Source organism: Tetrao urogallus (genome assembly GCF_951394365.1).
Source record: "Tetrao urogallus genome assembly, chromosome: 2".
Taxonomy (NCBI): domain Eukaryota; kingdom Metazoa; phylum Chordata; class Aves; order Galliformes; family Phasianidae; genus Tetrao; species Tetrao urogallus.
Genome location: NC_136814.1, coordinates 16,556,342 through 16,577,909, shown reverse-complemented (window position 1 = coordinate 16,577,909; position 21,568 = coordinate 16,556,342). Strand labels below are relative to the sequence as shown.

Genomic DNA, 21,568 nt, shown 5'->3' with positions numbered 1-21,568 from the left:
AAACATGACAGAAATTATACAGTTTTCAGATTTGAAATACAGAAACACTTTCACAAATGGAGCAGTGTAGTACCAAAGTCATAAAGCTTCACTGATGATACTCAGTGACTCTAGGAGGATGATAGCTGCAGATCCAGCTTAGTAGCATAAGCAAAGACTGTATCTTTTGTTTATTTCATTTCTTAACGTAACCAATCTTAGGATGACTGTCTCTAATTCAAGTTTTTTTGGCTAAGCCAGATGCCAGAGCACTTTTTCCAAGACTGGCTTCACGCAGTATTACTGCAAAAAACTGAATAAATCATTCTGTTAAGTAAAATTAATTATGCTGAAAGGTCAACATGTACTGTACCAGTGGGAACCACAGACAACTGGATTCTTTGAGCCAATTGTAAACTTTTATCAGATTTTCAATGTATACAAGAACACATCTCAATTCTAAATAATTTTAACACTGAGTATTCCAATTTCTTGTAGCACATTTCAAACTACTTTTCATCATTAAATAATTCAATCATAGATTATAAACCAAGCTCACACGATCAATTACGTTATCTCATCATCCTGAGTAATAAATTGCTTAGATTATATTTGATATTCAATAAATCTCATCTTCTTAACATCATTCGCCTATAATTTTCTGAACTGCTGTACAAAAATCACAGAAGAATTAATTCATGAAGATGAATCATAAAACAATTTGGATTTGGAGGCAAAAATTATATCTTTTTAGACCACTGGTAGAACTAGGAAAGATAAGAGAGACTTCTGGAGACATAAGGCCTTTCTGAGGTCTGAGAAAAGAGCAACAAATTTTAAAGTTTATTAATAAATGAGGAAAAAACTTAAAAATGTACTACTAATTTCTTCTGATAATTTAATCATTTTGATATTACTATCTTTCAGATATCACCAGAATTTCATTTAACTGCAGAAGAATGGGCAGAATAAGCACAGAAAGGGCAATACACAACAAAATTAAGAGCAGAAGTTAACACTTACCACTTGAATGAGGAACTCTACTGGAAAGCCACCTAGCGTTTCACTGTCTGTGCCTGAAATTTTGTTTTTCCACGACGACTGTCCTAATAAAGGATCGCTGTCCTATACAAGAAAGAGTATTTCATTTATTAGCTTCTTTTTTTTTAGAGGGATTTGCTAAAATTACCTTATTGAGGAATCTGAGAAAACTTACGTCAAAGGCCTTGAAGCTAACAGCTTCAAGATTTATCATAAAATATTTCTCTGAACAATATTATAAATTACAGGAAATAAACAACTTACTGTAATTGGAGACTGGAGTGAAGGTGTATAATGCAGCCGGGGAGGGGTCATAAAGAACCTAGAAGGCCGTTGTTTCTGCCCAAAGGCAGCGATTGGCATGGTTTCATGAGGTTCATTACTCTGCAATGACAAGAAAAATAAGGATATTCTTCAGGTGCCCGGCTAATTTAAAAGCTTAACATACCTTCTCAAATACATATTTTATTTCTGGAATCTGGATTAGCCATGCCCACCCATGCTCCAGGCCCAAGCAACAAAAAGGAAAAGCATTTTGCTTTCGGGCTAGTGGCAGCTTCAAAACTATATTCCACTGTTGGAATTTGAAAAGTGTTATAGCAATGCATTAAAACAAACAAAAAACCCCACCAACCCAAATCCTGCAAGAGAGAGTAGACCTCAGACAATTTTATCTTCCTTTAGTAGACCAAATGATATACAAGATACAAAAGAACATGCTGCCCTCTAAAAATCGTGCAGTCTAGGCCAGACTATTTAACAGAAACAATTCCCTGAAGTTCATAAATCAATACAAAAGCATGAGAGCTGGGAAATAATTCAATTTTTTTTGGCTGAAGTAGCATTTTCACAATTAGTTTCATTACCATAAATGTTTCAAAATTACTCAATCAACATATAATACTTGCTTCCAACTATCTCAAGCCTTTCCTGACTTTGGCAAATTACAAAGAGCCAGGGTTCCTTGAACAACTCTAGAAATTCTGCCTAGATCCCACAGCAGAATTTTCTTTGAAAATTTACATTACTCATTATACTTCTTCATACTCAGTCTAAAACAGTAACTCTATTTTGTTATTTCAGCTTGAGTCATTACATTTGTATTAGAAAAAGTGATTCTATATAACAATCATCAGCAGAAACTCATTCTCCCAGAAATTCCCATACATCTGTTATGCTTGTTTCTGGTTTATGACAACACTATTCTGGATGTAATCAATCCTTTGAATTTTCTTCTTCTAGATTAAAGGATACAACTGTAGATTAAAAAAAAAAAAAAAAAAGAATTTGCATTACAGCTATTTTGAGAATGTATCATTACTACTTACAAGAACTTCATAATCTGGGATTGTCTGTGTTCCAAGACCTGCCCTGTCAAAAGTGACTCTGTACGTAGCGTTAAGAGTGTCTACTGCTTCTATCTGTCCTGTGAATAGCCCATCATGGACACCTCGTAATCGTGCTAAAAACAAACAAAAAAAAAACACAAATGAAAGAAAAAATATATCAATAACAAAAACCTCCACAAAATCGCAAATATTATAATGCTCTGATGTCACAGAGAAGAACAGATGTAGCAAATCTTCTGCATGTAACCTCGGCACCATCCAGTACATATATAAAAGCAAACAAACAAAACTGACTAGATTAGATGAAAAAATTGTAAGCCCAGGAAAAAAAAAACTGTATCCGCTAGCAACACTACCCAATTTTTGTCAAATTTAGTTTTGCAAGTCAAACATTTCCCACATCCAATCTTCAGCACTACATTTACGTCTAGACAAAATACTATTTAACACCCAATTCCTTCTGACAATTAGGTTTTGCAGGCAAAAATCAATTTTGGAATGATTTTGCATACTATTTCTCTATGACCACTTGCACTGATGATGGCATACTCAGAAGATTTAGAGCAAAATTCAAGGATGTAGCTCTAGGAGAGTGAGAAGATACAGGGTGCTTTGCATGCCTGCTTTTTCAGCAAGAATTAAGGACAGTGATGCTGAAGAACTCAGAAAGCAATGAACAGAAGAGGCTAGAGTGGGAGATATTTTGCTCACGTGAAAAGTATCCTGCTTCACAGACAGGAAGGAGGAATTTAAGAGGTTTTACAAAATAAAGCAAAGCTGAATTTCCTTTACAAAGGAGCTTTTTTAACAAGATTCCTTCCTCGGGTATTAGTATTTTTTTCTATAAGACAATGTCCTATTTAGCATATGTATTCAACTACTCTGCAGTATGAATTGTAGGTTTGTTTTGAGACGTCATTTTATATTTATGGAAAATAAAGCTTAAGTTTTATATTAGCTTATATTTTAAACTTTCAGACAGCACTATGCTCTTGGCATTGAAGCCTCTCTAGGATTTGTTGGATATTCTTTACTTCAAACAAAACAAACCCAAACAATACCAACAATAAAAATAAACAACTACAGTTTCAACACCAGACATAATAAACCACAAGATCATATCTCAAAACCACGTCACTGTTTTACAAATACTAGGTAATCATTATAAGCACTTTCTCAATGAGCCAGCAACAAAAGCAATGAATTTTTAATGTTTTAAGTTTATTTTATCTATGCACACTATATACGACTACGGTTTACCAAAATCTTTGCAAAAATCTTGGGTATTGTTTATTAGTTTTTTTTAAGAAATTACCTGTAACTTTTGTTCCTATTACAAGGGGCAATGGAATTTCATCTGGAAGATCTTTGAACTGTGAAATATCTGCAACTTTACGCTGCTGCAAAAGTCTTATTTTCTGCCGCTTCTGTTTTAATGCTGATCTTTCTTCCTCAAAGAACGCAGAGGAGCACCTACAATACCATAAGGTAAAAAAACTATACTTAGATTCGACACTGAGGACATACATATACAAAGACATAGCAAACAAATAAGCACAGTTTACAACTCAGTGAGAGTAATTGAAAAAGCCTGGAGAGAAGTGCTCAAGAGAGAAAGATTTTGGTGAACAGATTTAGATGGTCTGAGTCTCTGGAATTATTGCTCCTAGAGTAACAGTTTACTTAAAACAAAATTACAACAACAGAAAAAACAGCAACAAACCTAAACAAACATTGGACCATCCACAGAACAACCAGAAGGACTCAGGTATGCCGTTTGCATTAATATTTCAAAAGAGTACAACTTTTGAGGACTTTTTCTGCTTACAGTGGTCCATCTGGCTTCACAACAAAGCTGAAGCAAGCCTCACATCCAGCCTATCCTGAACACCACCTCAACGCTTGTACTCGGGATTTACTGTGAGGTACCTGCCTGCCAGCACCTACTGTACACAGTACAACTGTTTGAAGGTTAAACTTAGCATGAAAGGGCAGCAGACTCAACATAAAAGGGCATTTCCCTGTCTCTTCTACTTGCATTCACGCCGAGTACCTCTTAGACGCAAATCTCTATTACGTAGATTAATTGTTCTGACACTGATCACAGTACCAGTATAAATTTGTTTGAACAGGGGTTCTTGTGTAAAATCAGATCATCTCTAACATTCATCTCTCCCTTTGCTTTGGTCTTAGACTGTAATTTAAGATACTGCAGACTCACAAGGTCCTTATTTGGTTTTATTCATTTTCACTTTTAATCTCCTGAATAGGAATGATACATGAGAATAATACTGAAAGAATAAAGACATTGCTCCTATCTCTATTCCTCATTAATTAAGGAACCATTCCTGTGTGGACAACAGAAACCATTTAAAGGAGTACGGATGCTATCACAGGTCTGCATAATTGCAGAAGCAGTTATTTATGAAATAATTTACTACAACTTTCTTCATTTTACTGTAGTCAAATGCAATTTAAACATCCTCTGTAGAACTTATTCGTTAAATGTTGATCAGTGATCAATAAAAAGTGCTATTTTACGAGGTTATTTTAGACAACAGTGAAAGTTTCTCCACTGGTTCCCCATTCCATACCACCAACTATTTTCCTTTTAAAAACTCATAAAGATCTTGCTTAGTTATTTTTCTCTCATGTAGTATTGAGCAGCCAGCTCCTCTATTTCCAAGTCTCCTGATTGCTCTTATTATATGCTGAAATAAACATTCATGTTTTCTTCTGTATATCCCTCAAACTGTTTCACAAAGCCACTTTGCTAATCTCCAAAATTTCTCTTTCTTGCAATATATATGATCACAGGAATTGAGCTGTCAATGTGCTGAGTCCTTTTGCACTGACTTGTGGTTTTACACTTGCTTGTCCATGTGCATGCATCATGGCCTTTTGTCTTACACATGGTTTCAAAGTTACATGGGGAATGGAGTGTTTGTGTTGCTCAGCATGCTCACTGAGATCTTAGTCCTACAAAAGACATATAAAAATGCAGGAAGAGGAACAAATTGAATCAATGAAGTACTTCCCTCAGACCTGCACAGCAATTCACTGCAGAGAAAGTTCCTTTTCTAGGTTTTCAAATCACTATCACCACAGAAGTCATCACTCAGGGAAGTGGCAGAATCATGGTGCCTGGAGGTGTTTAAGGAAAAGGCAGACAAAGTACTTAGGGACATGGTTTAGTAGGCAATACAAGTGGTAAGTGGACAGTTAGACTAGATGATTTTGAAATCTTTTCTTACCTTAATGATTTTGTGATTCTATTCTTTGTGTAGTCTAGAAACTGTACTCTGTGTAGACTGAGCAACAGTGGGCATGTGTCCATTCACCAGTTTACTACTGAAGAGCAAAACGTATTTACCTGGAGTTGTGTATTACCTAATGATCCCCATAAGAAATTCAAAATATCTGGAAAGGGATGTGGTAAAGATAGATGGTGGCTGAGGATTTATGCAAAGCTTACTTCAATATTCTTAAAGATATTATTTTCTTCATACTTATTTTTGGAGAGGAAAAAGTGTGAAATAATCCTTGCCATAGGCTATGAATATGAACTAGCAAAATATAGGTCAGAGCTTTCAGCTCCATTGAGGAGAACAAAATAACTTATCACAGCAAGACAAAAAATGAGAGAAACAAAAAGGCAAGAATGGAATTTAGTATTAGATCTTGTAATTATGCACAAGATCTTACTTCAGGAACAGCAGATACTGTCTGATGTTCTTTGACTCATGCCCTTAGAAATTCAAAGCCTGAAATACTAACCACCAATTCTTAAGGCCCTACAACAGAAGCATCAGGAATTTTTCACTGCTAGCTCAGATGCCTTTAGAAAGACTGTCCCAGATACTGTGGGTCATGGGAAGGGAAAAGTATTTAAGGGCTCTTGTCCTGGTGGGGGACTTCAACCATCCGGACATCTGCTGGGAAAACCACACGGCGAGCTGCAAGAGCTCCAGAAAGCTCTTGGAATCCATTGACGATAGCTTTCTGGTTCAGGTATTGGACAGACCGACCAGAGGTGAAGCGTTGCTGGACCTGCTGCTCACAAACGCTGAGGAGATCATCAAAGGTGTCAAAGTTGGAGGCTGCCTGGGCTCCAGCGACCACGCCTTGGTTGAGTTTGTGATCTCAAGCGATGTGGGCCTGGCAAAGAGCAGGATCAGGACGCTGAACTTTAGAAGAGCAGACTTCAAGCTACTCAATGGATTGCTGGCCAAGATCCCCTGGCGCGCCGCCCTCAAAGACAAAGATGTTGAGGAGAGCTGGCTGCTCTTCAAGGATGCCCTCCTGGAAGCACAAGAGGTCTCCATTCCTCTGAATAAGAAAGTGGGCAGGCGAGGTAGGAAACCGGCATGGCTCAGCAAGGACCTGCTGAGAGAACTGAGGGCGAAGAAAGGGGTGTACAAGCTCTGGAAACAAGGCTGTGTCACCTGGGAAGAGTACAGGGATGCTGTCCGGACTTGCAGACGTGGGATCAGGGAAGCCAAGGCGCAGGCAGAACTGAACTTGGCAAGGGATGTGAAAAACAATAAGAAAACCTTCTACAGGTACATTGGCCAGAAGAGACAGGCCAAAACGGGTGTACCTACTTTGGTAAATTTAAAAGGAGAACTGGCTTCAACAGATGAAGAAAAAGCTGAGGTGCTGAATGAATTCTTCACCTCGGTCTTCACTGGTGGCCAGGATTCTAGTCTTTTTCACGTCCCTGAGCCCTGCATCCCCAAACCTCTATGTGGGGACCAAGGAGGTAAATCCCTCCCCACTGTAAGGGCAGAGCAAGTCCGACAGTGCCTCCTTAGACTGAATAAATATAAGTCTATGGGGCCGGATGGCGTGCATCCCAGGGTCCTGAAGGAGCTGGCTGAGGTGGTTGCCGAGCCGCTCTCCATCATATTTGAGAAGTCGTGGCTGTCAGGTGAGGTCCCGGACGACTGGAGGAAGGGTCACGTCACTCCCATATACAAGAACGGGAGCAGGGAGGACCCGGGGAACTACAGGCCGGTGAGTCTCACCTCCGTGCCTGGGAAAATCATGGAACAGATCCTCCTGGACAACATGCTCGATCACATAAAGAATGAGCATGTGATCCGAGACAGCCAGCACGGCTTCACCAAAGGAAGGTCATGCCTAACTAATCTTGTGGCCTTCTATGATGGAGTGACGGCATTGGTGGACGAAGGGAAGGCGACCGATGTCATTTTCCTGGACCTGAGCAAGGCCTTTGACATGGTCCCCCACCACATCCTCATCTCCAAATTGGAGGGAAGTGGATTTGATGGGTGGACGACCCGATGGATAAGCAATTGGTTGAAAGGCCGCAGACAGAGGGTGATGGTCAATGGCTCTATGTCCAGGTGGAGGCCGGTAACAAGTGGTGTCCCCCAAGGGTCTGTCTTGGGACCGGTGCTCTTTAACATCTTTATCAATGACATCGATGAGGGAATTGAGTGCACCCTCAGCAAGTTTGCTGACGACACCAAGCTGAGTGGTGCGGTTGATACGGTGGAAGGAAGGGATGCCATTCAGAGGGACCTCGACAGGCTGGAAAGCTGGGCTCGGGTGAACCTAATGAGGTTCAACACGGCAAAGTGCAAGGTTTTGCATTTGGGCCGGAAGAACCCCAGGCACCCGTACAAGCTGGGAGGAGTGGTCCTTGAGAGCAGCTCGGCAGAGAAGGACCTGGGGGTCCTGATGGACGAGAGACTCAACATGAGCCAGCAGTGCGCTCTGGCAGCTCGAAAGGCAAATGGGATCCTGGGCTCCATCAGGAGAGGGGTGGTCAGCAGGGACAGGGAAGTGATTGTCCCTCTCTACTCGGCTCTTGTGAGGCCCCATCTGGAGTACTGTGTCCAGGTGTGGAGCCCTCAGTACAAGAAAGACATGGAGATTTTGGAAAGGGTCCAGAGGAGGGCGACTAAGATGATCAGGGGGCTAGAGCACCTCCCCTATGAGGACAGGCTGAGGGAGTTGGGCTTGTTCAGCCTGGAGAAGAGAAGGCTGCGGGGCGACCTCATTGCAGCCTATCAATACCTGAAGGGAACCTACACCCAGGAGGGGAGTAAACTCTTCATAAGGGCTGACAATAGCAGGACTAGGGGAAATGGATCCAAGTTGAAGGAGGGAAGATTTAGGTTGGATGTTAGGGGGAAGTTCTTTACGAGGAGAGTGGTTAGGCCCTGGAACGGGCTGCCCAGGGAGGTTGTGGATGCCCCGTCCTTGGACGTGTTCAAGGCCAGGTTGGACGGGGTCCTGGGCAACCTGATCTAAATGTGTATGTTTGGTGGCCCTGCTAGGCAGGGGGGTTGGAACTACATGATCCTTGAGGTCCCTTCCAACCCGGGTGATTCTGTGATTCTGTGATTCTGTGATTCTGTGATTCTGTGATACCTTCTGTTATGGGAAATCTCCTAAATGTTCTCTCCAAAATGTTCTTTCATTTTTGTACCATTACTATGAAGAAAAGTTAAGGCAAAAACTATGTAGAGATCACACTGCAACTTCCTTATTTTTCCATCTAAGTGTTCAATCTCTTAAGAAGCCTCTCAGTTTCTACCTTGGACATCACCATTTGAATAAACACGGGGGGGATCATCATCATCATATAATGTCAGGACAAGCATACCTATACTTAATTTATGTTCATTCCTATTTCACAACCGCAGTGAAATTTATATAGAGTAGACAAGACTAACAACTTCCTCTTCTTTTTCTTGTAGCACATATTCTCACAGCCTTCTGGAATCTTACAAGCTTTGTGGGTTCCCAGGAAGAATACTGCTGTGCTATCCAACCACATTGTTGCTGGTGTGATGGGATGTTTAACATAGCAGCAGACATAAGAAAATACTACAATATATTTAATTTATATTTAATAATACAAAATGGAAGAAGAAAGAAAAAAAAGACAATAACCTTGTGGACAGCTATCACACAGAGACACTTATTTTCTGCCATCAACACTATGAATGTGAAATATCATTATTTCTTCTCCCTCCTGAGGAAATATCAGTATTACCATGGTATTTATCTTACTTGCACCTGACTGTGGACAGATATCAGAAATTTCCAACAGAGAAATAATAAAAAACTATACTCCAGAAGTAGATTAAAATTATTTGATAAAGCACTTGAATGATTTAGAATCATTCAAAATCTTTTAAAACCGAGACAAAAGAACTCTATTGAGATCTTGAAAAATATTGACAATATTTTCTTGTTTTAAATTATTAAAAAAAAAAAAAAAAAAAAACAGGCAGAAATGCCTAATTGACATAAGGCAGGATCACATAATCTTTTGGTTAACAAACAAAATCAGATTATATCCAGTCACATGGTTCTAACTTCAGAATTTATGTGAAAGAACTTTTTGCCCACTTAGAACTGTGGGTCCTCCTCCTCTTCAAAACAACCCTCTCTATGTGACAGCTTAAAAAAAAAAGAAAAAAGATGTAACAATTAAATGGTCCAATGCATCGTAGAATGAAGCAAGTTGGCATTATATAGCGATACGTACCTTTGGCAGAAGTCGAATGAATGAAAGATTATAACCTTCAACTACACTAATTTCCTTTTCGAGAGAAGCATAGCGAAGAGAAACTAAAAGCTATATCACAGTTAAGCTTAAACTAGTTTGATTATTTTAATAATTAATTTCTATATTCTTTAGACTCCATTAATAAACCAGTCTTTTCTTACCTCAACATCATTTACCATTTTTCTCCTGATCTTATAGAATTTACGGAATCACAAAATGGCTGAGGCTGGAAGGGACCTCTGAAGACATCTGGTCCAACTGCCCTGCTCAAGCAGGGACACTGAGAGCAGGTTGCCCAAGACCATGTCCAGATGGCCTTTGAGCATCTCCAAGGCAGGAACTTCTCCTGGCAACCTGCTCCAATCCTCAGTCACTCTCACAGTGAAAAAAAAATAAAACAATTCCTTATGTTCAGAAGGCACCCTCCTGTGTTTGAGTTTGTGCCCACCGCATTTTACCCTTTCTCTAGACACCACTGAAAAAAGTCTGTCTCTCTCTTTTTTATATCCTCCCTTTGCGTATTTGTACATATAGATCAGATCACCCCCTGAACCTTTTCTTCTCCAAGCTGTAATGGTTCTGACAGTGGGTTTAAAAGTTAAGAATTCTTAAATAGAGAAAAAACTATTCTCTTCATTCAATACTGGATGCTTGTCCACAATGTCTGATATTGTATGACTGAGTTTTCCCCTCTTTGTTTTGGCAGCAAAGCCAGGAGAAGCTGAAAATCTAGAAAATAGTTTAAAGAAATAATACAATAAATGAGATGAAAATGTGCACTTGTTTTCCCTATGAAGAGCTACTTATTTCTAGAAAATACATAGTGGAAAACTGCCCTGCTTTCCATTCCAGGAAGTACTGCAACATAGAAGATGCAGTAATAATTTCAACATACTTTAGCTTATCACATATCTAGAGAGGGTAGAGAACATTTCAAGTACAAGCTTTTGAGAACGGAGGGGTGAGAAGTGATGTATATGCTCAGAGAACATTACTTTAAAAAAAAGTTATTCCACACACATTTGTTACTTACTATCCACATGCAAAATGATTCCAGAAAAAAAACAATTCAGGTAACATGAAACCACGTGCAGTTATTAAATGAAAAGGAAAAAAAAATTACCTCCGTGGTTTTCCCATTAATCGTCTGATTTTTCCCCATTCAACTCTTGTCAATTTTCTGGTTTTCAAATTTGGAAAAGATTCCTTCAGGCATACACAGAAATCATTATCTCCTTCAAATAGTGGTCTGTTAAAATATAATTGGTTCTCTATTAACTACACTCAATAAACTTTTGTCAGAAGATTCTTAAAAAAGCCCATTCATAATAAGAAATACATTGAAAATGAGAAGTACAAATACATATAAATAAAAAATCCCTAATTCTATTTCAAAGATAAATTTAACCTGAAATCAAGTCAGTTGAAAACAAAAGACAGAAAGTTTCCAGGACTATTGTTCTGCTTGAGCCTTGCTATGAATGATGTTTAAAAGTGTTCATCTATCTTGCTACTATGGGGAAACATAGACAGTCATTCTGCTTTGTAATGTGTATAAGAGCATCAAAAGAAACTTCAGCAAAGCCAACAAAGTGTCACAGAGTCACTGCAGCCCACTGAAGGAAACCATTAAGATACAGCAAGGTATTAAGAATAAAGGAAGGGACAGTAGTAATGTGCAAGAGGATACTGAGGAATAGAAAAATGGTTCCTTTTTCATAAATTCATTCAATAATAAATCAGATTCTCAGAAGGCTCCCAAACTACAAGAAATTGAGCCAACCTGTCTCTGTAGCTCTCCAGATATACATCCTACCATGACTCCACGACAAAGCAGAGGATTACTACAATAGAAGTGAAAGTTCAGAGAACCTACCAACTTACAAACTTCTCTGAGGTATTATGATCTGTCATAACACAAAGATACACCTTATGTTTTACGACTGTGTTTTACTTTGTCCTACATGCTTCTTGGGCTGAGAAAACATGGGAGTTGCAATGGATATGCCTAGCTAATAGCAGGTTAATCATTACAGACCATGTGCAACCGGAATAGATCTCACCTGGTGAAAACAAAAGTAGTGCATCCTAGATAAAGCCACTTTCCTCCATTCTCTGCAGGGCATTGGGATTTAAGAGGGGAAAGATTGATGACTGCTAAGGGTCATCAATCATGTTCAAAAAACAGATCAGGGAGTACAGAAAAAGTTTTATTTTAATCAGATTTACTTTCAGTAACATAAGACGTCCATGTAAAGGAAAGCTTTTTAAAAGAAAGAGAAAGAAAGAGAAAGAATCTGTATTTGATTTTTACTGTCACTTAATTTTAAGCAGGCAAACTGTAAGCCCACAGCATTTACAAGTCTGGAAGTTCTGGGAAATGGTGTAAGCAAACTGCGGCCCTCTGATCCTTGTAGTAGTAAGATGCTCTTTAGAAGTTTCCAACCATAACAAAGCCAATGGGATTTTACAGAAAAATGGTCCTACGTACAGCACCGTAGACAGAACTCAACTGAAACAGTTTAAATCACCCAATAATCTCATAGATGACATTTGCCAAGATTAAAGTATTTTACAAAATTTCAGCAAGTAATTGGCACTTAAATTGATGATGTCAATTTAGGATAAGATTTGGTTAAAATATTGTAAGATGTGTAGAGAGCTCCATATTTCATCAGTTGACAGCTCTATGCTTTAAACTTTACTGTGGTTCACCTTGTCTAGATCTTATCACCCACAACAACATAAAGTTCTTCTTCCATAGAAATGTAGTTTCTTAATAAATTAAACTATGATAATATCTTCACAGGATTGTAACTTAGTAGCATTACAAGCATACACTGATAATTATGAAAGAGATTTTCAGATTTATCTGCTAAAACAAATGTTTGTTTATTGATAGATCTAAAGCTTCACAAACATTTGGGAATAAAAAGTTCTTGGACTGTTGTATAATTAAAAAAAAAGAAAAAGAACAAAAAAGATTGTATATGTCACATACTAAAATTACTACTAAGAATAAGTAGACTTTCCACTCCCTCCCTCCTGGGAAAAAAAAAAAAAAAAAAAAAAAAGGAAAAAAAAACCCATGTAAAAACTACTTCTTTCAAAAGATCTAACTCCCACAGAAGATGAATTTAGAACAAACTGAAATGAACATGTAATTTTTCCGGTTGTGGTGAACAGATTCGAAAATGTTTTTCTGTTGCTATGATTGCACGCTAAAGTTAACAAAAAGAGCTGCAGCAATTCTTATTAAATTTGGAAACAAAAACAGTAATTATGAATAAATTCTGGAAAAGAATGCTTGTTAACTCTGAAGCCACCCTTTAATTTATTAAACATTAGTGATTCACACAACAGTTAATCCGTAACAATTTTTGCATTTTATTCCTTGATTAGGACTAAGTTAAAATGGTTCTTGTAAACAATTTATACCACCTTACTAGGTGGTGTTAAGCAATAAAGGCTGAAGCATAGACTTTGGAAACAACTTGGGATATTAGGAGACCTAAGAAGATACTGACATCTAGGGAAGAGCTGAACAGTCACAACCCAGTAGTCTGTTTGCAATCACAATAAAAATAACAGGGACAATAGGGAAGAAATATAAGTAATAAAAGTTTACAACTTGTAGGGAATGGGTATCTTCTGAAGAGGCAGTCTCCTTTCCATCTTCATTGTACACCACTGACCCAAGGGTTCAAAAAACATAAGTGTTCTGCTAACCTCATGCTTAAGAAGCTAAAAACAAATGAACAAAATCTTGCAACTGCTAGAGGCAGAGGCCATAAAAAATTAATTATTTCCATGAGGAGACATTCCAAGAACTAAAAGAACTACTCAAGTAGGTTGCTCATTATAAAAAAGAAAAAGAAAATCATTTTCAAGAATAAACTCTGGAGTGTCTAAACAGTGTATAGAAATGTACGGTTCAATTTCAGAAAACAACTTGTTTCTATACTAATAGAATATTTATATGCTTATACGAAGGACACATACTTATCTATATTAGAATAGAACCACTCATATATGCACCACTTGTGAGCTTTGGGAAGTTTGAGCAGGTTACGAAGCCGTAAACCAATCTTCTGTGAAGCTTTCTTGTCTGGTGTTGACATCGTTGTATTAAACTTCTATATAGTAAAACAAAGGAAACGGTTAAACAGTCTGCTGTCCTTCAATACTCAAATAATTAAACTAGATTTTCTTGATACAAATTCATATATTAACTATTGCTACATTTTAATTCCACATATTGTTACATGAAAATTTGTTGTTGTTGCTGCAAATCTGTAATAAACCTTACTGCACTTTATCAGCAATGCAATCAAGCAAAACAGATGGCAAACTTTAGCAGGATCAGCACAACAAATTATCTTCGCACAAAGCTCTTCTAAGAAAAGCTTTTTCCAACACTGAAACTACATTGCTGATAATAGTACACAAGTACTGAAGCACACACAGGCCTCAAATGTTTGAGGCACTACAGAATAGTTTCAAGTTGGCATACGTGATGTGGTAGCTGAAATGCCAGCAACATCAGTCACCTCATCTGCCCTACTGCTTCTACTCTTGATAACTCTTAAACTTCAGATGAAACTAGCACAATAATGTCAAAGCCCCAAGCAGAGCATCTACTTTTTGAAAAACTGGAAGAGTACCTAGCATGGACATAAGCAATCAAGTTTAAACCAAGTTTGACAGCTATTTTATAAACTGCAGAAAGGCACTGTCTTAGATCACATGCATAATCTAAGAACTGTTTAAAGAAGACTAGAAAACTAGCTCTGTAATCTCCTTACAGGGATGGCAATCTTGACTAACAGAAAGAAAAGCTTACTGAAAACATAACAGTCTTCAAGAACATTAGTTTAACTGGGTCCCTATGCCATAATTAGTTGTTATCCATTCCCAAACGCTCACAAAAGACCTTCAGCAGCAGTAGCAGAATAAAGCACAAGGTAGGCACCTTGCAGGAAAAAACTGGGATGAAACAACCTGTTATGCTTAACCACTACTTGGTATATACAGCCCCCCTTTTTTCCACTGGAACTCCAGGAAACAAAGGCTAGCACAGTGTTAAGATCCACGTGTTAAAGCAGCTGTAGGCTCTCATAAAGGTTTTTCTAGCAATTGTGGGACCTCCTAAGCCAAATTTAAGTACAGATGAACTAGGCATAGGACATTATCCAGGCCTTTCGACTGTTAAGAAATCATAGTAACAAAAGAGAGAAACATCTTTGACAAAACAAATCCAGCAAAACAGCAGTTACTAAGTCTTCCCCATTCTACACAGCACAGTATGGTTCATAAGGTGCATATTCAAGTACTACTTGTTCAGTGTGGCAAATCTAGACTCACAAGGTGATGGTACACAGAGAAGTGATTTGGATGACAGGAATGTCAGAGAGCCAATTCTTTGAAACAGATGATGCCTGGTTTAACACAGCAAATAAAGAGCAAGAAAAATAACTGCTACTCTTTTGTGCTATACCAAGAAGCAGACAGTCAAGCAATGGAGCTATCTGAACTGGAGGATGGCATCATTTCAGGACAGCGGTAGAGATGGCTGTGAATATATTGAAGGCTATAACTCTACAGCAAGTTTCTAACTACTGAAATATATTAATTTATATAGAAGTCTTATAAATGATGTAGTCTGGGGAAGAACCCTTGCCAATTTTTAACTGAAGTGGAATAAATTTGTGCAGGAGTAAGATATGCTGTAACTCTGGACTGCTTTCTAGCTCTGTATTCTTATGTCCAGCATCAAAAAGAACAAGCGCTCTCATAAACAATCATAGGAACGCAGTTATGATGAAGAAAATACAAAACTGGTTTGAATTGAGGCTTACTCCTAGCAACATCTTTCCTCACAGGCATATTCATAGACAGATACTGCAACTTGAAAAGCAAATATATTCTATTCTTCAACTAAAACATATGGGCTTGTTCTCGTTTTTGGTAAAAATATCTGCATACATGTAGGTACCTGTGGAACCATCACAACCTTCTGATTTCTTTTGGGTGACCTTGTGTTTATTTGTCTGTCATCTTCTTCACAGAAGAGTCGACTCCGTTTTGAATTTCTGAAGGGCTGCACATATCAAAATTGAGAATGAATTACAAGAAAAAAATAAAAACAGATTTCTCTGTTCATGCATGGTATTCACAGTGAGAGAAATGGAATGCCTTTCTCTTGCCACCTACTAGTTTTAAGGATCTAATTTTAGGATTAGTTTTAAGGATCTAATTTAAGGATTCTAATTTTTAGAATTTAAGGATCAAGGCTTTCCAGTGCTAACCATTATCCATTACCCTGCTGCTGGCCCAGTCCCAGGCAAGAATTTAGAACCTAACTCCCACTTGTATCCAGATGAGTTAGATGTCTGAACACTTGTATATCTAAGCTTAATACATTACTTATGTTGGTTATAAACACCTCTCTTAAACAGTTTGTTCTAAATTTTTGGTAAAACAAATTGTCTAAACTGTGTTTCGGTATGCTCTCATCAAAAATATTAGCTGTATATATTTTTTTTGCACGGATTATATGAGTATATTATTTTACTATTATTATTTTTAATTTACTGGAAGTACCTACACTAGAGAATTCTAAGTTCACATCTGAAGAATATAAAGCTTGTATAAGTTATCAAGCTATCAGATAAGAGAAGAAATTAGAATTTATGCTGACAAAAATTTACTCATGCTAAGAGAGAAAATTTACTCATGCTAACCCAGAAAGAATGAGAAGGCTGACTAAAAAATGAGAAATTATATTGTAAATGTGTGCCAAGAAGCTTGTCCCTCCTTTCTAACACTTCTGTTTAGTTATTCCTCAACATTTTACTCTATAACAAAAATTTTGAGTTTTCAATGAGGTCAAAACAGTAATCTCTGACTGGCTGTCAACACTAAAAGCAAGAAGCTTTCCCTTCCATGAAAACTGCAGTAGGAGCCAATCATAATTGAAGTGTCTCTCCTTTGCAGAATTTCAGGGCTGCACCATTGTAATTCAAACTATTAACAAAGGTGATGAGTGAAGGTCAAACAAATGCAGAAATCATTTCTGCCAATAGAAGTGGTGGAATGCTGCAAATCAGTATTGATATGAAATCTGTAGCTCCCACAACATGAAGAATATTAACAGCAAAAATAAGTCCCCAGCAGCAATCATAAAATAAATCAAGAAAGAAAAATAAAACTTCACTAATAAGCATTTATATATGAGAAATTTATTTAATAAGCTTGTAACTGATTAAAATATCTGAAAAGACACGTTTCTAATTGAATACCTTAGTAGTAGCAAAAAATTGGCTTGTCCCATGCCATGAGAATAGCCGGTGCTTTCCCAGGGAAGTATGTTTTCCCCCTTGCAGTTGGATAATAGTTCTGTATATGTGTTGGACTAAGCACATGGAAGAAGGAAACTCCCATTTCTTACACACTTTATGAACCAGGAGAGAGACACACATTGAACAGAGAAGCTATATATTAGCATGGTAACTGAATAGTGCCCACATCATATTATCAGTGATTAGTTTACCATGTTAATTGTTCTGGATGTTGTACATGAAGACAGAGAAACATGTGTTGATTTTATTTCTTCAAATCTGACAACTTACTAAATCTTAAAAACAATATTAGATTTAAATTATAATGTCTTTATATTCTTTTATGCCATTTCTGTTGAACTCGACAAGCTATCAGCCTAAAAAAGGAAGGTCAGAACTACTCTAACATTTGAGCATGGAAAGAAATCACAATCCTGCTTCAATAAAGACTCTTACTATGTTACTAAACTCTTTTTTTTTTTTTTCTTTTTTCTTTCCTTTTCCCCCCTTAATCACATCATTCTGGCTACCAGACTTGGGGTCAAGTTCTCTTGGATATTTTCTATTATATTTCAGTATTGATGTTTGAGATGCTGGTTCCAGAACACCTATTTTTCACTCGCAAATGCCTGTACAGCAGTACTTGATGATGCGATACCAGATTAAAATCATGTGCGATATAGGAATAAAAATACTCCACCTAGAAAAACTTAAAAGTTCCTTCAACTTTCCGCTAAGGCTACGTTACTGGAATAGAACTGCTTTCCAATCCTCAATAAAAGCTATCAAATTCTATTCCAAGGAACCACCCAAAACAACAAAGTTTTACAGTCTGCATTATTGACGTCAAACACCAGAATAAAATAACAGCTGTCAAAAAGAAACAACATCCACCTCAGCTAAATAGGTCAGGCATTTTGGGAAAGACTTTTCAATCAATAGCACAACCTAAAGCTCCTAGTGTACACGGATCTCAAAATAGTATATAAGACTACGTAACATCTATGCAGCATGGGCCATTACTAACATATTAATCTATCCTCTGATCCACGTCCCAGCTTTATATAAAATACTGAGTTAAATTCAAAGTTTCACTCCTTATTTTTGATATCTAGAGTACCTAGAGACAGACAAAGTTTTGATATTATAGTTTTTTGATGTTAATGTTACAGCTACTGACTTCTGTTGTATAGAGCATATAATCTTTTATATTGTCAGTAAAGCTTGTTTCTGTGAGAAGATAACCATTCCTGGGACACAGCTGGAAACTGTCATGAACTCTGTCAGGAAGTCAGGGCCATAGCAAAGTTGCAGTCACTGCCTGAAGCTGCATTTTGTAGACTTTTGTAGTTCCCCAGCATAAGCACTCAGCAATGTGTGCACATACATCTCCATGAATCCTCCCCAAACAAACACTTTCTCCGAGTAAGATTTTCTCCACAGGGAGAAAAAAAAGTCACTGAACAAACTAGGTGACAGATGTTAGTCACACTGCTTTAATGCACTACTAGATACTGCTCAGGTATTTTGGTTGCATGCAGAGCTGGCAAATGCAATAGTTTCCAAACATAATTCTCCACTTCTAATAAACAAGCACTTCACAATAAATAAATTAATGATTTGAATTAAAATTAAAAAAAAAAAAAAAAAAGGTGAGAGCTGGAAAGTCGATTGTAATTAGTCTAGTACTCTGGAAAAAGGTGGCATCAAAAAAGTGTAGGAGAAAGATCTGCATAGCAATTGAGAGAGTATTTCATACATTCTTCAGTCTGTAGTAAGAAGAGTACACTAACACACATGCAGATAAACTTGCTATCAGAGCTGCTGGCAAAACCAAACAAACATTAAAAAGCTAGGTAAGGTTGAGAACACCTGGACTAATCAAGAAAAGGTTGAATTTGATACAACAGGGAAAGAAGTGACAATGGAATACTTCAAACAGAGAGGGGGAAATGGTCAGCCTAACAGTGGCTACATGATCTTGGAAGATTCAGGCTCTTTGACTTTTACTTCCCTATACCAAGGACATTCTTTAACTCAAGGTCCTCTTATGAGTCCTCTCAGAATACTGCAGAACATTTCACTGACATCCCTTCATCTTTATTAAAATATCCCCCTCGGAAGGCACAAGGATGGAAGTGACATTCCCCCTTCCTTTTCCTTACGGGTCAGTTCCGAGCCTAAATTAGAAATAAGATATTTCATGAGATAAAATAAATGGTCAATAAGAGAAAATGATTAGCAGCTATCTTGAACAAGGTCAGCAACTTAATTTGTTTGCTTATTCGTTTATAAAAAATGCTTTAAATTCATATTGGAACTTCGTAGACTGCTTGTGAAGCAGACAGTTTAACATTCTGAGATTAAGAAACTATGAATTCTCAGCCAAATTTTTTTATCAACTTCATCGTATTTTGCCAATCCAAAAGTTGTCTTTTTATTGCTTCTTACCATTTCCACAGTAGAGCCAACATTCTTGCTTTTCCAAATGGGAGTTTTCTGCAGTGAATTATATTTTTCATTCCACGTATTGGACAAACTTCCCTCTGTTGTGAGAAATTCATGTCATTAATACATATACACTATATAAATGTATATATGCATATATACTTAAAAGTATTAACTACTATCTGAAACTTAGTGTAACATCATCCACTACTACTATGTATTTATTTTACTTGCATTCCTTCTTTAGATTCAAATATAAGTGGATTTTAGATTTCAGCATTTTTATTGAATTATTCTGAACATCAATTAAAAAGGGAGAAAAGTGAAAAGAACTTCACTATTTCTGAAACAAAGTTTAGATTTCATAAAACCTCCTTTGGTGAAATCAGTTACTTCCATTACTTCCCCTGTCAGGGTGACAAGCTAAAACTGAATCTTGGGGAAAATAAAGTGATTAAGCAGGTGCAAACCAACAAGTAAAACAAATTTAAGTGAAACAAGCTATGTTAATTAAAAGAGATTCAGCAAACCATGTCATCTTCCTCGTGTAGTACAAGCCTCGTAATATGTAATGAAACTTCTCTATTGTTAGGCAGATTTTAAGTATTCAAAAGTTGTATGTAACGCTCATTTCAAACAAAAGAAATAGATTTTTGAGTTAGCCTACAACTTGCTGACAGAAAACACAAAGTGATTATGAATTTCCTTCCTAACGTAAAATTTGTCACATGTATAGATCTCACCAAGAATCCTTCTCCTGTCTCAGCCTCCAGAGAGGAAAAATTACCTCAATTTTCTCATCAAACCTGCCACCTAAGCAATGCTTAAGAAGTAACACTTTTCAGGAATGCCATCCAGAAGAACAGTGTCTGAACACACCACAACGTACGCAGTTTCAACCACCAAGCATTATCAGCCTACAGAGCTAACTAATAAGAACAACAAAACTAATGATATTTTAAGAAAACACAACAAAACATCAAAACCAAATATTTTTCAGTGTTATATTCTTCATATTTTAGAGCCAGAAACTAAGCATACATGAAAGTCAGAGGGGGTGTTTCATTTGCCCATGTAAATAACATGTTATCTTTTTACCTTTCAAGCTCACCAGTGCTTTCGCTGAAGAACCTGAAATATATCAGAAAATCCACATAAACAATTTTGAAGTATACAACTTATTCATTCTTAATTCTTAGGAAGAAATGAGAATATTAAAACTTTCACAGTTGAATGAGGGAACTCAAGACACCTCCCACTGCACCAAGGACAGTATTAGATGATTATGACCCAACAAAACTCTTTTTGTTCTTCCTTTAGCTTCACACTTACAGAACTGTTCCAGATGCTGAGCACTTTCATTCACCACAGCAGCTTCTCAACAGGCTTAATGTCCAAACAACACACAGGTGCAACTACATTACATGATTTACTAGGATACAGTAAGTAACTTTCTTTTAATCATCCGACTAATTCAAAATTCTTCAGTGCCAGAAGTGTCCACACAAGAGGTAGTTTGTGTGTGCTAAGCTTGGATCAAAAGCAGGTGGTCAGATAGCCAGTTGCCCCCAGTAGTACCTCCTTGCAGCAGATTCAGGCATTAGAAATGTAGACACAATCCTTGCTTTGTTTTCAGTTTTCAAACTGTGTAGTGCATCCATCAGAACTTCACTGCTCCCCTTGAATGGCATCTGTAAGATTTCTGTGTGGTTCTGGGTGAGAAAAGTAAAAGCTAGGCCTCACCACTGTCCTCATGCTCTGCAGTCAGCAAATGGCTCTCTAAGAAGAAAACGTTGGAAGCACTTACAATAAGAGAAGACAAAGGGAAATGTATTTCTGCTTGAAAGTGCTTCCAGAACTTC

At 37.4% G+C, this 21,568-nt stretch overlaps 1 protein-coding gene across 4 annotated transcripts in view; it reads right to left on the bottom strand.

Moving 5' to 3' along the window:
• LIN9 (lin-9 DREAM MuvB core complex component) overlaps positions 1 to 21,568 on the bottom strand; it is a gene marked incomplete at both ends in the record, with an annotated part of 39,521 nt that overhangs the window by 8,351 nt on the left and 9,602 nt on the right. For 2 of the 4 annotated variants that reach the window (XM_079532955.1, XM_079532956.1), the window contains 9 exons: positions 1,003 to 1,104; positions 1,285 to 1,404; positions 2,349 to 2,482; positions 3,685 to 3,842; positions 11,042 to 11,167; positions 13,921 to 14,054; positions 15,914 to 16,018; positions 19,710 to 19,804; positions 20,805 to 20,837. In XM_079532955.1, coding sequence (XP_079389081.1) covers positions 1,003 to 1,104; positions 1,285 to 1,404; positions 2,349 to 2,482; positions 3,685 to 3,842; positions 11,042 to 11,167; positions 13,921 to 14,054; positions 15,914 to 16,018; positions 19,710 to 19,804; positions 20,805 to 20,837 — 1,007 coding nt within the window. The remainder of the gene's footprint in view (positions 1 to 1,002; positions 1,105 to 1,284; positions 1,405 to 2,348; positions 2,483 to 3,684; positions 3,843 to 11,041; positions 11,168 to 13,920; positions 14,055 to 15,913; positions 16,019 to 19,709; positions 19,805 to 20,804; positions 20,838 to 21,568) is intronic. The other 2 variants (XM_079532957.1, XM_079532958.1) reach the window with 2 other exon arrangements.